This window comes from Pleurodeles waltl, chromosome 10 (assembly GCF_031143425.1).
Source record: "Pleurodeles waltl isolate 20211129_DDA chromosome 10, aPleWal1.hap1.20221129, whole genome shotgun sequence".
Lineage (NCBI taxonomy): Eukaryota > Metazoa > Chordata > Amphibia > Caudata > Salamandridae > Pleurodeles > Pleurodeles waltl.
The window spans coordinates 836,515,185-836,531,686 of record NC_090449.1 but is presented as its reverse complement, the minus strand read 5'-3'; the positions used below and the strand labels follow the sequence as shown (position 1 = coordinate 836,531,686).

Below are 16,502 nucleotides of genomic sequence, written 5' to 3'. Positions count from 1 at the left end.
CCTCCCCTCCTCTCAAGGCAGCCGCGGCGCGCTAGCTAGCAGCAACCTTCGACCCTGGTTGCAGGTAGGTCGCTCCCCACCTTGCCCTCTGCGCTACCTCCTTCTCCCGTCCTCTCTCTCTCCAAACCCCGCCGCTGCGACCCCTGCGGCCCCTCCCGCCTCCCCCCTCTTTCTCTCACCGTTCTTCTCTCTCTGTTCTTCTCTCACCTTTCTTCTCTCTCCAAAACCCCGCCGCTGTGTCCCCTGTGGCCCCTCCCCCCTCCTTTCTCTCACCGTTCTTCTCTCTCCGTTCTTCTCTCACCTTTCCTCTCTCTCCAAAACCCCGCCGCTGCGTCCCCTGCGGCCCCTCCCGCCTCACCCCGCCTTTCTCTCACCGTTCTTCTCTCTCCGTTCTTCTCTCACCTTTCTTCACTCTCCAAAACCCGCCGCAGCATCCTCTGTGGCCCCACCCCCCAGCCCTCTCATAGGACAGGCCCTCCCACCTCCCAGCTGCCACTCCCACCCTCCCCTCCCCTCCTCTTATGGCAGCCGTGGCGCGCTAGCTAGGAGCAACCTTCGACCCTGCTTGCAGGTAGGTCGCTCCCCGCCTTGCCCTCCGTGCCACCTCCTTCTCCCGTCCTCTCTCTCCCAAACCCCGCCGCTGCGCCCCCTGCGGCCCCTCCTACCTCCCCCCTCCTTTCTCTCACCGTTCTTCTCTCTCCATTCTTCTCTCACCTTTCTTCTCTCTCCAAAACTCCGCCGCTGCGTCCCCTGCAGCCCCTCCCACCTCCCCCCTCCTTTCTCTCACCTTTCTTCTCTCTCTGTTCTTCTCTCACCTTTCTTCTCTCTCCAAAACCCCACTGCTGCGTCCCCTGTAGCCCCTCCCGCCTCCCCCCTCCTTTCTCTCACCGTTCTTCTCTCTCCGTTCTTCTCTCACCTTTCTTCACTCTCCGTTCTTCTCTCACCTTTCTTCTCTCTCCAAAACCCAGCCGCTGCGTCCCCTGCGGCCCCACTCCCCAGCCCTCTCATAGGACAGGTCCTCCCGCCTCCCAGCTGCCACTCCCTCCCTCCCCTTCCGTCTGCGCCCGTCCGCGCCTAGACCGCGCCCAGCGCCAGAACCCCTGTCCCTCCCAGACACACCTACTCCCCCCTCACCCTCCACTACCTCAACCCAGGCCCCCACCCCACATGCACCACATCTAGCCCCACCCACACTCATGGCCCCTTCACCTGCTACACCTGCCACTTCTCCTGCTTTTCATCCCTCACATCACACACCAACCATAGCGACCCCACCCTCAACAAACACAACACCCCCAACACAAAACTCACCCACTCTGCCCCCACCAACCAACCCCGCAGCACACCAGCCCACAACCAGAACACACCCCGCAACAACACCCTCACACACCACACCAACGCCACACACCATAACCACCTGAACTTGCTGCTACTCAACATCCGCTCCCTTCACAAACATGCCATAGAACTCTGGGACCTCATCACTACACACTCACCTGACATCGCCTTCCTCACGGAAACCTGGACCAACCTCTCCTCAGAACCCGACATAGCCATAGCCACCCCCAAGGGATACAAACTCCAACGCAAAGGCCGCCTAAACAAGCCAGGCGGAGGCATTGCCATCCTACACAGAGACACCATTAAAGTCACCACCAGCTCCCAAGACACTATCGGCAACACTGAACACATGCACTTCCTCGTCCACATCAACAACAACTCCACCCTCAGAGGTAAACTAGTCTACAGACCACCCGGACCACGCCCCGCCTTCTGCGACACCATCGCAGACAGCATCAGCCCGTACGCCCTCACCTCCACAGACTACATCATCCTCGGTGATTTCAACTTTCACTTAGAAAACCCACAAGACCACAACACTACCTCCCTCATAGACAACCTCAACAACCTCGGACTCAAACAACTGGTCACCGCACCCACCCACTCAGCAGGACACACTCTGGACGCAATCTTCACGTCAAGCCAACACATAGCCTACACTCACACCACCGAACTCCCCTGGACAGACCACCGCTGAGTCTACTTTTCCTTCACCAAACCCCCCACACACTACCATCAACACACCACACCCTACCACATGTGGGACAAGATCCCCACAGAACGTCTAAACTCCCAACTGGCCCATAACCCCCCCCACACCAACGACCCCAACGCAGGAGCACACAACCTATCCAAATGGATCGCTACCTGCGCAGACACACTAGCATCCCTCAAAAAACACATCACCACCCGCAACATCAAGAACGCCCCATGGTTCACCCCTGAACTCCAAGACTCCAAGTGCAAATGCCGCCAAGCTGAGAAAACATGGAGAATAGAACCCTCCTCAACCAACTTCTCCACACTCAAAACCAACATTCGCACCCATCACCAACTCATACGCACCACTAAAAGAGTTCATTACAAGCCACGCCTTGACAACAACTCCGAAAACAGCAAAGAACTCTTCACCATCATCAAGGAACTTGCCAAACCCAAAGCCAGCAACATAGACCCCACACACACACACAGCCCCTATGTGATGCCCTTTCCAACCACTTCGTCCACAAAATCCTGGACATCCACAACATGTTCACATCACACACACCCACCACACATACCCCTCTCCCACCCAACTCAACCCCCTCTCAAGACCCCACCACACTATCCACATGGAACCCTACCACACACGAAGAAACGGAAAAAAACATGAACTCCATCCACTCCGGTTCCCCCTCCGACCCATGTCCACACCGCATCTACAACAAAGCTAGCCCTACCATCGCCCCCATACTCTACAACATAATCAACTCCTCTTTTGACTCCACCACCTACCCAGACCCCTGGAAGCACGCAGAAATTACAGCTCTCCTAAAAAAAAAAAAAGCCAACCCGGAGATCCTCTCCAACTACCGCCCCATCTCCCTCCTCCCGTTCCCCGCCAAGGTTGCAGAGAAATTAGTCAACACTCGTCTATCCCACTTCCTCGAAGAAACCAACACCCTTCACCCCTCACAATCTGGGTTCCGCAAGAACCACCTCACAGAAACCGCCCTCATCGCATGCACTAACGACATCAGGACCAAAGTCGACAAAGGCGAGACCGTCGCACTCATCCTCCTAGACCTCTCCGCAGCTTTTGACACAGTCTGCCACCACACACTCCGTACACGCCTCCACAACATAGGAATCCGCCACAAAGCCTTAGACTGGCTCTCCTCCTTCCTCACCAACCAAAACCAGAAAGTCCACCTCCCGCCGTTCCACTCCAACACTACCAAGATCACCTGCAGAGTCCCCCAAGGGTCCTCTCTCAGCCCCACACTCTTCAACATATACATGATTCCCCTAGCCAACATTCTTCGAGCACATGGAATCACCATCCTCTCATATGCAGATGACACCCAACTCATCCTCTACCTCACCGCAACCCCACCACCACTAAAACCAACCTACACGCCGCTCTCCTAGACACCGAAAACTGGATGACCACTAACCATCTCAAGCTCAACTCAAACAAAACCGAAGTCATCATCTTCGGCCCCAACAAAACCACATGGGACGCCTCCTGGTGGCCCACTGCCCTAGGCCCTGCACCCACCCCCGCAACCCACGCACGCAACCTCGGCATCATCCTCGACCCCGCCCTCTCCATGACACAGCAAATCAATGCTCTAACCTCCTCCTGCTTCCACACACTCGCACTCTAAAAAAATCCTTCAAATGGATCCCCCCAGAGACCAGAAAGACAGTCACCCACGCACTCATCAGCAGCAGACTGGACTACGGCAACGCCCTCTACGCCGGCACCACACTCAAACTCAAGCGCAAACTCCAAAGAATCCAGAACACAGCTGCGCACCTCGTCCTTGGCCTCCCCCGACACGAACGAATCTCACCACACCTCAAATCCCTACACTGGCCCCCCATAGACAAGAGAATCACATTCAAGATCCTCATCCACGCACACAAATCCCTCCACAACACCGGCCCAACCTACCTCAATGAAAGAGTAAACTTCCACACTCCTACACGCAACCTTTGATCAGCCGACCTCGCCCTAGCCACAGTCCCCCGCATCCTGCACACCACCACAGGAGGCAGGTCTTTCTCCTACCTCGCCCCCAAAACCTGGAACTCCCTCCCCACCGACCGTCGCAAAACCAAAGACCTACTAGTCTTCAGAAAGAACCTCAAGACTTGGCTGTTCGACCAGTGACATTCCCTGGCCTGCACCCCCCTCCCCTACCCCTCCAGCACCTTGTGACCCTCACGGGTGAGTAGCGCACTCTACAAATTTCTTTGATTGATTGATTGATTGATTGAATTGTTTTTTAGAACACGTTTCTGCTTTCTCCTAATTATCAGGTTATTGTGTAAACACTGACAAATCTGAAATAATATGTTAACATATTGCATGTATTAAACAGCTCCTTACTGTAGATTTTACTTGGCATCCTATATAAAATAAAATATCTTGGTTCATAGTTCACAAAGACGATTAAAGATGCAATCAAATTCAATTTTGAGCACATAAGACTTTAAATGATAACATTTCACAATGCAACCCATTGTTTCTCTCTTGGTGAGGTAGACTGGACTCTATTGAAATTATGTTGACGCCGATGATATTATACATCATTTTCATGATTCCAGTTCATTATTTTAAAAGAAACGATTCTCTTCTTTCTAAATCTCTCTAAAAAAGAAAACATCTTGAATAGCTCTGTCACCATTAAAAAGAGGCAAATCTAAAGGTGGTCTCTACTTCCTACATTTTCAGCAATACAACTATGCTTTTTCCTGAAGACAGTTGACCCACTGGCTTTATTAGGCTCATCTTTCTCATACTCCTATATGATTAGTATTAGAAAAATCTCTTTTCTCCTCTTCTGATGTTACTGAAGTATTATCATTTACAGCAACGATTTCCCAATTATGTACACCAGTCATTGCCCATTCTCGTAGCATTTCAACACCTTTCATTCTCTCTACTCATCTTTTGGTTACTAATTTCCAATAATCATCTATCTAGCATAAATATCATATTCAAATAAAAACGTTCTATATATTGAAAAGCTTAGAAAGACAAAGAAAAATGTTGGACATCTCAACTCTTCGATAAAGATCAGATTTGATCCTTTCTTGAGCTTCAAAATACATTTTCCACACCCTCTACAAATAAACAACAATACGAGCTCTTCTGCATCTCTCTAATTGGTTTAATATAGTAATTACCCCAGATGACTTGGTCTTCCCCTAAATCTGATACATTGTTCCCACTATGGTCTGCTAATCCCAACGCTTGTTCCCTTTGTAGACTATACACTCTACCAATGACAGGGTTAAATCGAAAACAGAGTTGGCATGGGAAAGAGATTTATTGGAGTGCTGGCCTATCACTTTGTGAAATATGATTTGGCTTACAATCCATAAATCTAGTAGGGTTTCAAATACTTTACAGACTCTTTATTTTGTCTATCACTGTTTATTATTTATTCTCATGAACTCAAAATCATTCTCTAAAGATTTACGTTCATCTTGTTGGTCCTGTAACTGTTCAAATACTGATTTAAAACTTATGTTATTTTAATGTCCTGCAATTTTCAAATTTTGGGGACAGGTATGTACCTAAATAACATGGTCTAGAAGGTTTATTATTCCTTTTTCTTTCTCAGTTATTTCCTTAGGTAGTGTCTGTATTAGCTCAGGGTCATAATCTAGGTGTTTTACTATTGGCTGTTGCCTTTCATCTAATAACTTCAAATTGGACGCATGGTCATAATGTTACATTACAATCCTGGTGGTATCCTGTATGTTTTATCCATAGGCTAGATACTTATTATACTTCTCCCATTCCTTTAGCTTTAAAAAAGAACTTCTATGGGTCCCAATTGCTAATTTTCTGTTCCAATATTTTACTTACAAGCAAGGACATTTTTATTTCTGCAGAAGTACAGAAACTGCCTTAAATCAATATTCATATTATTTCCCTGTCCTAGCCCATAGCTTTCTGCTCAGATTTACCACAACATATATATTATGATTTTTCTTCTCGATAATATATAAATAGTCTTATCACTATGGTTTGTACACATTTTTCTGATAACATGTTTCTTCAATTCTCAAGCCCCCCTTCTTCCACTTTTTTCCCTTAATGTTACTTTCAACTGTAATCTCAACATTACAGAATATCATATATGTTTCACTGATATCCTCCTGATTTTAGGCCATTCTATTCTAGACTATATATTGTGTATTTCATATTTTTAAATTATGTTGTACTTTGTTAGTATTTCGTTTATCACTATCAATTGTTGTTGACTGTTCGAGATAAGCTAAAACGTTAAAAACATGTGAATTTGCATCACTCCTTTGAAATTCACACATGGGAAATTACACGCACTTGTGGTAATCCACAGTTTTGGTAAAGTAATGTGCATTTTACTAATTGGTTTTATGAAGCACCACAATTGTAAATCTATACAATTCATAGGTGAAAAGCTACAATGCAGAGATTCCAGACCAAGTTCTTACTCGTGCATTGCAAATTTAGTGTGATCATTGGGCAACCATGCAATTAATAACCTATGATGGCAATACAAATAATGCCACAGACTTTCTACAATACCAGCTTTGGTAACTTACACTGGTGACTACTAATAAAGCTCACACTAAAAGATCAGTGTGATCCATTGAATACATTTTTTGGGCTTATAAATTATTGGCAACAAGAACATGCAAACATATTTCTGTTAAAGCACAAGAGGACAGATAAGTGAAGACTAAATAGGTACTTTGTAAAGGACAAGCATGCCTGTATATTATTGACTTACCTCCAAAGAAATATTTCATCCCAGTTTTAACTTGAAGTGGGCTATTAATTTGAACTGCTGATGCTTCATCTCCATCAATGGTAAGAACAGCCAAGTTTTCTTTAGCCTCAAAGCGAACCTCATGCCATTGGCCATCATTGAGACCAGATCCTGAAATAATGAATCAAAGTTTATATATTATATAAGTCACCGTTGGAGTTTTTTGCCATTGTTTTCTCAAGCATTCAAAAACATTCCGGCCCTCATATTGACTCAAAGTCCCACGTCGGGATGACCGCATAAGCGACTATCCCTCTCCGGTACCTATTATGAGTTTCCTACTGGGCCGGGAGGTGGAAACAGCATTTCTGCCTGCCGACTCAGAGGGAAAACATCACAAAATTGACACTGTCTCGTAATCAAGCCGGTGGCAATGTTGCGGTACGTCGGGTGCAACAGCACCCGTCACGCTTTTCTCTCCCCGTAAATCGGGCAGTGAAAAGCCCAATGGGACTGTCCATGGGGGCCACTACACTGCCCATGCAAGTTGCATGGGCAGTGCAGTGGCCCCCATGGGACCTCAGGCACCTGCTTTCCACCAGCCTTTGCATGGCGTCGGGACCGCCATGCAAAGGCTGGTGGAAACAGGACTTTTGATCCAGAGGATTGAGACCGCTGACACTACCAGGCTGTCGGCTGACCATGGCGCTTCATCACGGTCATAATAGGGCAGTCGGACCAACCCTTTCGGCGGTGGTCTGAGCGCCACTGTGAGTTTGGCGGTCCATGGACCGCAAGACACGTATTGAGGCCTTCAGTGTTTAGTCAACTACTAGTTCTGTAAGTTACTGTTGAAATGTTTCTTATTTTTTCTAGTCACCTCTCAGGCATTCTATCAGACTTTCATGGATGAAATATCATTTATCAAAATATTTTGAATGTAAGTAGATAAAGATAAGTTAAGGTTTACTAGCTTAACTCCATATTTAACTGACTTGACAATACATGTACCTTCAAAGGACATAGATGAGTAGATAAGAATAGGAAATCCATACTTAACTTTATATATTTACCTTCATGTTACTTTGGTTTTCAATATTTAGGTCACAAGATTTGTGTTGCTATTCTTTCATGCATGCACACTTCATGTAAGTCCCCACCATTGTCTTGAGTTCAAGCACACTCCACTCAATCCCCACTCTCACACTCACCTACAAATTCACCACACCTATCAGTTATTCTCAAAGTTATAACTCAGTAGCCTCATCCACATCATACCCACCACCACACACAAACAAGTAGCAGAATTAACAATATAAATTATACTCATCATTAGCCTTCACATGTGAAACACCATCATTTATTTATTGCAAATGTATCAAAAGGAATGGAAGCACCTCCAGGCATTGTAAAGATAACAGCAATTCATGAGTACTTTTCTATTTTAGATTTACCATTTCAATATTAATAGTTGTATTTGTATGTTTCTTATCTTCAAAACAGTTTTTATTCAACAGTATTTTGTATTCTTCAGATTAAACCAATCAATCTTCTTACAGCCAATGAAGGGATGGTCTAAGAAACATATCTGATGTATGCCAAAGAAAAAATACTATTGTCTAATAAATACTAGTTTTGAAAATAAGAAATATACATTTGTAACTTTAATTACTGAAATAAAAAACTAAAAGGAAAAAAGAACCTGTGGTCTGCTTTAATCCCTACTAATACTAGAAGTGATTACATTCCTTTTGGTAATTTTACTTGGGAATGATGCACCAGCGGGGAACTGGTTGTGCTGAGCCAGTTCTTGTCTGATTATCCGTAACTGTCAAGTTATGTATTTATAGAAGTTCTTCATTAAAAGCTGCAGAAGCAGCAAACAGTGATGATTACATGCTGCTATGATGCTTTTTGATGTGTTCCTTTGAATTGAGCCTATCAATGCACCATGCCAATATTTAGGCTGTCTTGCGGTTCTTTAATTATTGGGAAGCTTCATCACATTAACTCTAAACAGAGACTGTTACCTCTTTTTCATTCCTATCACATGTTCTACCCTAAACAGCACTGATCATGACCTATCATTAATCTATAAGCTGAAATGTCATTGAAATTTGATTACTGAAATTAGGGGCATTATGTTTTAATTATACGATATTTACTGGTCTCCTGTACTATGAGTATGTTTGGTGTAAATGCATTGCTTTGCACTTTATTTTGATTTATGACAGTGTGAACTCTACTGAACATCGAGCACCTATTTATGTATCTATGTTTCAATTTAAATTTGTCTAATCGTGTGCAAAAAATTGGGATACTGGTTGAGTAGGGTGGAATCCTACTCAATCACTAACTACAGTCCTTGTCAGGGTGAAGTCACAGGGAAATTTACCTGCGCTCAACCCTCTGGTAGCTTGGCACAGAGCAGTCAGGCTCCACTTAGAGGCAATCATTTGTGCACGCTTCAAACAATAATAAAGTGAAAACACAACACAAGGAAAATCCCCCACCAACTTAGAAAAAAGAGTAAATTTTAAGAAATAAATCACGGCCTTAAAACAACATAATCCAAGCAGCAGATCCAGAGATATGCAATTTTAAAGATTTAAGTGAAAATCGTGCCAAAAAGCACAAAGCAAAAGCTGTGTTTATCCGGTCGTGCTGGGCCAGGACAAAGTCGCAAGTGGAGGCTGGCCGCAACGGAGTGCAGGCTGGCTACAGGGACCCAGTTATGCTCGCTGAACAAGAGTATCTTAAATGTGGTTGTGAAGAGATGCAGAGTCCCATGTTGAGGATGGATTGAGCAGCAGAGGTGATGTGAGGTCTGGGTAAGGAGATGAGTCATTCTGCGGTAGTTCCAGGGAGATGATTTCTTTGTGTGGAGGTGCATCATGCAGCGGTGGTTCAGATGGGTTACGTTGGATCAGCTCCGATGGACTGTGATGGGTGCTGTGATGTCCTTGCATCAGAAAGATCCACACAGCAGAAGCAATTCGTCATTCCGAGGGCACTGTGCCAAGCAGCAAATGTGATTCACTATTTCTGCGTAAGGTGCATCATGCCATGGAGGAGATGCATCTCTTCTCCTGAATCTGCAGAGGGGCTGGCAGAACACCTTCCGGCCCACCTCCAAGGGTCCAGGACTGGAATGACACCACTTGGGAAGGCAGGACTCACAGATGGCAGAGTTCAGGTGCTGGATTCAAGATTGTTGGAAGTCTTCTGTCCCTGAGGCTCTGGTCAGGAAGCCAGCCCACCAGCCATTGGAGTCTCTCTGGGGTCCATGGTTCAACATATGAAGGTAAAGTATTTTTCACCCAGGCAGCAAGTCAACACAGAAGGACAGTAGTCCTTCAGAGCAGTAGTCCAGCAGAGTTACAGTCTATTCAGCCACACAGAAGTCCTTCTTCTTGGCAGAGTCCACAGGCCCAGAAGTGTACTTTAGACTTCTGGTCCGAGGTCCAGAATTTATACCTGGCGTCCACTTTGAAGTGGAGGAAACGTCTGAGGTTTCAACCCCCCTGAGGTGTCAGGTTTTCTCAACTTTCTAAAAATGACATTTTCAGAATTGTGATTAAAAATTGGACTTCACAGTTAAAGAGGACTTTAAACTACAAATCTTTAGACATCAAACTAGATTATCTTGTGGGAGAGGTAAACCTTGCAGTAGTGAAAAATGCATTTAAGAATGTTTCCCTACCTGGAGATGTACATCTTAAACGTACACATCTCACTTTTTAAATACACTGCGCACCGCCCTCTGCACTGTTCAGGGTCTAACCTAGAGTGACTTATACATGTTAAAATGGAAGGTTTGGACCTGGCAAAAAATGCATTTTGCTAGGTCAAAATAGCAATTTTACACTACACTTACGGGCTGTTATAGCAGATGTGAGACTTATGTGGGGGGTACAATTAGTGCTGCATTCTCACTAGCAGCATTTAATTTACAGGTCCTGGGAACATATAGCACCACTTTACTAGGGACTTACAAGTAAATAGACCAAGATTAAGGAGAGAGCACAATTAGCAGTGGCAAATTGTGCAGAGTCTTAAAAGTCAACAAAACTGGTTCAGAAAACCAAAGGAGGAAGGCAAACATTTGGGGATGACCCTACAGAAAAGGTCCAACATTGTGGATAAATATCTTGCTGCTGGTAATGATGATGGTTATTATGCTTAACATTTATTGTAATTTGGATTTTTTGTGATTTATTAAATACATCAAACCAGTAGTATGTACTTAAATGACCCTGCATGGAACCTCTGTTGATGGTATTTCAATCTTGTGTGGATACATAGATTGCCGTTCGTGATTATAAAACAGTTCAGATGAGCATGGTTGAAATTGTGGTTTGTCAGAGACTTGGCATAAAATTAGGCTTGTTTTGTTATGAGTGTGGTTTTTCAAAAAAGATTAACCTGATCCTGCAGTGTGAACATCTTTGAACTTTGGGGCTGGAGAAATAGATGTTTGGTTTGTGGGTTTTTTATATCGGGCATTTGGCAACCAGGATAATGCTTTCTAGGAATAAAATAATGCATGTTTAGCAACACTGAGTTAATGCAGGTGTGATTTTGGAGGGAGTAAATGTCAGGCGATAAATGTGCCTCTAAGGCATACAATAAAACTCAGCGTAAGTAGTTTCAGGCACCGTCAACAAGAAAGGTTTGGATAGAAGCAAAACATATGCTCAGCACAATTTAGGTAGATGGTTGCTGGATTTCAGGCAGAGAGTTTTCCCTAGAAACATTGGAATTATACAATCATAACACAGTATTCATAGAGGGTGGCAGAAAAAACTGTCATTGGAAAGAAGTGTACCCATATACAAAACAGAGTGGCCATTTTCTCTCTACTGACCCTCTGATAAGGAACTTCTCACCTGCCATTTTTCATCCCCCTAACCACTCATTTTATGGCTAAATCTCAGATACAGCCATTAAGCACACCATTAAGCACACCAATAAGATATATATTTTTACACACCATCTCACCACCATTTTAGCTATAGGCAGCATAAATGTGCTACTTGACTCCGTTCCATACCATTGTTACATCCAATGTCTTCATCCACTTCCTAATGAAACTAACCCGTTGTCCACTTGTTACACTGAAGAACTCTCTCCAGAAACAATACATATAGTTAATATTTTAATCCTTGGATAATTAAATGGACTAAAAGTTACCAAATCAGCGTGTAGACACCCCATTCAAAATACCTGTGTTGTCCTCTTTGATCACGAAAAAAAACACTTGCGAAAGCCCTCAAATGTTCATCATCCTACTGTGGAATTCATTGTTATCACAAGTGATAGACACTTGCTGGTACTTACACAAAGTTTTCAGAGAAAAGACACATCAACAAAACCAAATAGGTACAATACTACCATTCTCTCTTCCTACAGTGCAACATACCAAAGTGGCTCCACTCTTTGATATCCTCTCTTAACTATTCTTAATGATCACAGGGCATCTACGGAGAAGATGACAACTACTGATTGACCATCAGAAATCTACTCAATAGTAAAGGACTGGCACCACTTCTCAAAATACAAATTGTTTTCCCCATGTTAGTCATCTTCCATAGCACCACAAATAATAGGAAAATGTTCACCCTACAAAAGAAAGGCATCATACACCTGAACAAATCAGCGATCACCTACCATCTGTTAGTAAAATAATTGAAGAAGCTTTTGATACTGAATTTCAACAGCAGATCAACACCACATGCTTCTTCAACAACTGTGAACACATCAGATGGGGCTGGAGCACAATGGCAGTTGTTTGGAAGAAGTCATAGGGCAGTCACCGTAAATTGACAGATGTCACTTTAACATACATTTTTGTTTCTCCACCTAATTTAGATATGATTGAATGTGGTTTTCTCAACAACAGAGCTTTAGTCACCTCAACCATCAGGAAAACCCTGCGGTGGACACAACACTATTGGGAATGGCGAATAAAGGAACATCCTATTTAGGGTGCCCATTGGGGCCAAGATGGCCATGTACACCATGAAAGTTGATGTAGTCTAAATTTAGTAGAGTCCCTCGAGTCATCAAACTGTGACAGTTTATGCCTTATGTTAATCAAAGTATTAATAGTCAAACATACAAACTAAATTGACATGCAATTTAAATGTGTGTTTGCATGTATTACAGGGTTCAACTTAGGTGGTATTTGAATTAAATTACACATTAGAGAATAAAATGAATGTTATAATGTAATTTAGACTTTAGACTAATCGTACATGTTAAAACGATATTGAATTTCTAATGATTAATAAATTAAAAATGTGTGCAAAAATTAAAGAAATGTACTTCTCTGCCACATTTAATGAAATGTATAAACAAATCTTTCTTGTTTAAAATGAAATTTATTATTCATATTAATGAATTGCTATTCATACTGAATTTATAAGTTCCATATAACGTGTTTCATTCAAATGTATTAATTGAATCTATGGTCATGATTTCTTGTATTAGCATATGTAAGGCCTGCAGAGCTAGCATTTTGTGATCATGCTAGAAGTGCTGATTCATTTCGTAAAGTGAAGTTTCTCTTAGGTTAAGTTCTCATGGAAAGACTAGATTTGGTAATAGTTCCTATCGTATAGACGAATATATTGTAGTATCCTTGAGAACAGGACATTGTGGAACATGGACTGACACAGTATACAATTGTTGCAAACTTTGTGGAATCACACGGATGGAAGATGTTCTCAAGGAAGACTTGGAAAAGAATGAGTATGCTTTAATTTGGAGTCATGGGATGGATGATGCCCTTTCAACGTGACATGGACTGATCCCTTTGGTGAGTTAGAATGCTTTGTTGCTTTTGATATGACAGTGCCCAGTTGGACTTTGGCCAGATGCTGTCCAGATGCTTGCAGGTGCTTTGCTGAAGAAGAATTCCCTTATGCTGTGCCCATTTGAAAGGTATCTTCCTCTCTGCCTGTGCCCTTTAAGATGCCCCTTTGAAACGTAGAAATATTTTCCATTCCACTTTCAGAAGACTCTTGATTGAGCTTCTGATATACGAACGCTTTCCCTTTAAATTTACCACTTTAGCTAGTAACCTGCAGTCCAAGATTATCTTTTTCCAAATTATTTTTGCCCATTTTGTGCTTTTTGTCTTTTGCCCGCATATGTTTCGTCTCACACATGTATTTCCCTTATTTGGCTAGTTGTAGGGTTTTCTCACTGCCCCGCTACATTTATGACTCTGATAATTTGAATTATCTGCTGATTGCTAATTCAGAACAGAGCTTGGTTGCTGTATCTCAAATATTCTTGCTGATATTGTGATTTGTTATTCTTGAATGCTTAGTTTTTCTAATGTTAATTCATTTGAATTTATTTTGTTGCTTTGGGAAACCCTTGGTGATTCTGTATCTTTATAACCTGGTTTTGTGAGTTACCTATATGGCTTTAAGCTTGGGTTTGTAATAAATGTCTTAATTTTATTTTCAACTGCAGTTTTCCTTCTGTGGCCACATTGGTCATGGTGTTTAAATTAATTGGGTTTGTATTGAATTTGTGTTAGTGGTTCTACCACGCCAGTTACTCGATCCAAAGATTCATCCACCTCAAAGAGCATTGATTCCTACAGATGATGAAAATGCTATATCAGAGTCAAAGGCAGGAAAAGTCCTGAAATGTGTCCCATGCACTGTGAAACAATCTCAGTACATGGGGGTTATTAGTTATATTGTTTCCAAAGAAAATCTGTGGCTTTTGGAATCTGTCCTAGGAAATGTGATGCTATTAATTGTGTTTGACCAATGACTTTGTGTTTCACCACTGCACATATTATTTGCTCAATGTTCACCAGTAGCACACTACGGGCCAGATGTAGGTAGCCTTTTGCGCCTCACAAATGGACCACTGCCTACTCTGAAAAAAACCGAAACAAAAAGGTTTCGGTATTTTTTCTATTTGCAGCTCGTTTTCCTTTAAGGAAAACGGGCTGCAAAAAGAAAAAAAAACTGCTTTATTCATAAACAGTCACGGACATGGTGGTCTGCTGTCTCCAGTAGGCCACCATCCCCGTGAGTGCCTAGACTCGCTATGGGGTCGCAAACTGCGACCCACCTCATAAATATTCATGAGGTGGGTCTTTGCGACCCAATAGCGAGTCGCAGAAGGTGTCTGAGACACCTTTCTGCATACCAGTTTGCGAGTTGCAATTTGCGAGTCGGAAGGACTCGCAATTTGCAAGTCGCAAATTCTTTTGTACTTACATCTGGCCCTACATGTTGTGTTCAGTTTAGCTGCCTATTGGCTTTAACGTGACATTAGACATTACATTTGGTATTTGGGTTAGCTTCCTATTGGCTTTAACATGGAGTTAGACATTACATTCTGTATTCAGTTTAGCTGCCCATTGGCTTTGACATGGCATTAGACATTACATTTGGTATTTAGGTTAGATGCTTATTGGCTTTAACGTGGAGTTAGACATTGCAGTCGAGACATTGCAGATGAGCTGTGTTTTTCCAAGCTGTGTTTTTCCACATGATAGACCAAGCTGTGTTTTTCACACCAGACCTTAGCTGATAAGAGCGCGTAGATTTTATGTTTACCTCTCAATCCAGTCCGAGAGCGAGTGAGGCTTGGAGAATTGGCCACTCTCCAGGTTTCTTTGGTTCTCACACTGAGTTTGCTTTTAAGGGGTGGCTCCGGGCAACAGAGATTGAGTTACTATCTTGACTTCAGACAGGAACCAGACGTCAGTTGCCTGTCCCCGTTTGGGTAGAAAATCTCTTTCTCGCAGTAGAACTGGAGTCATCAACTTGAAGCCCCAGAAAGATGACGCTGAGTTATAGGCCCTATGGTGATGCAATTTTGACTTTTATGCTTTGCTTTGAAGTTATGCTATAATATAATCACATGTATTTGCTGTGTACATTGCAACTGAGAAGTACTTTGATATATTTTGCTTTCATTGATGCGACTACTTTTGAACGTGTACTTCCAATCTACTAATTTTGTCTCTTAGGAACCACGTGGTGAAGTAATAATAACAATAAATATCTTCTTTAAACTCAGAAGTGCGTTCCAGAGAGGTTCTGTATGCTCGGTCATGAGATAAGAGCAGGAAAGCAGAACAGGAAACAATATAAGGAATGGCAGAACATTGTGGCATTGTGTCTGCCAGCACCTCCAATGGGTCCAGCAACTGTGCTGGGGGAAAAGGATCTTTGACATGAGAGAGAAATCTAAATTGTGTGGTATACAGTAAAGATTGTGGGATCAAGGCCCTGCTTCCATCAACCCAGCAGGATGACAACCTGAGTGACAAATTATATGAGAGTTCCTTGCTGTTTCATAAGTCATCAATACAAATAACTCTAATTGGATGATCAAAATGTGAAAGAGACAAAAATACAGTGTGAGGTTGACTTAGATTTATCAAGCACATATTAACTTGAGGGATTTTTACAAATGACATAGAAGACCGGAACAATCAAAACACATCAAGGCTGATTATCCCCCTCTTCACAAATTAATAAACAGGACAAGGCTAGTAAATGGTTTCTTAAAAAACACACATTTTCCTAATCCTACAATGGATGTTGTCAGTTCATAGCAGATCTGTACACAGCCTAGAAGATGCATCTTTCCAGCACCCTTGCACTTTGAGGAACCTTCACAGGATAGACTAAGAACTTAACCAGA

At 43.0% G+C, this 16,502-nt stretch overlaps 1 protein-coding gene across 2 annotated transcripts in view; it reads right to left on the bottom strand.

The window, feature by feature from the left end:
* CNTNAP2 (contactin associated protein 2) overlaps positions 1–16,502 on the bottom strand; it is a 2,759,350-nt gene that overhangs the window by 1,273,570 nt on the left and 1,469,278 nt on the right. For both annotated transcript variants that reach the window (XM_069211508.1, XM_069211509.1), the window contains exon 9: positions 6,837–6,986. In XM_069211508.1, the coding sequence (XP_069067609.1) occupies positions 6,837–6,986 (150 nt within the window). The remainder of the gene's footprint in view (positions 1–6,836; positions 6,987–16,502) is intronic.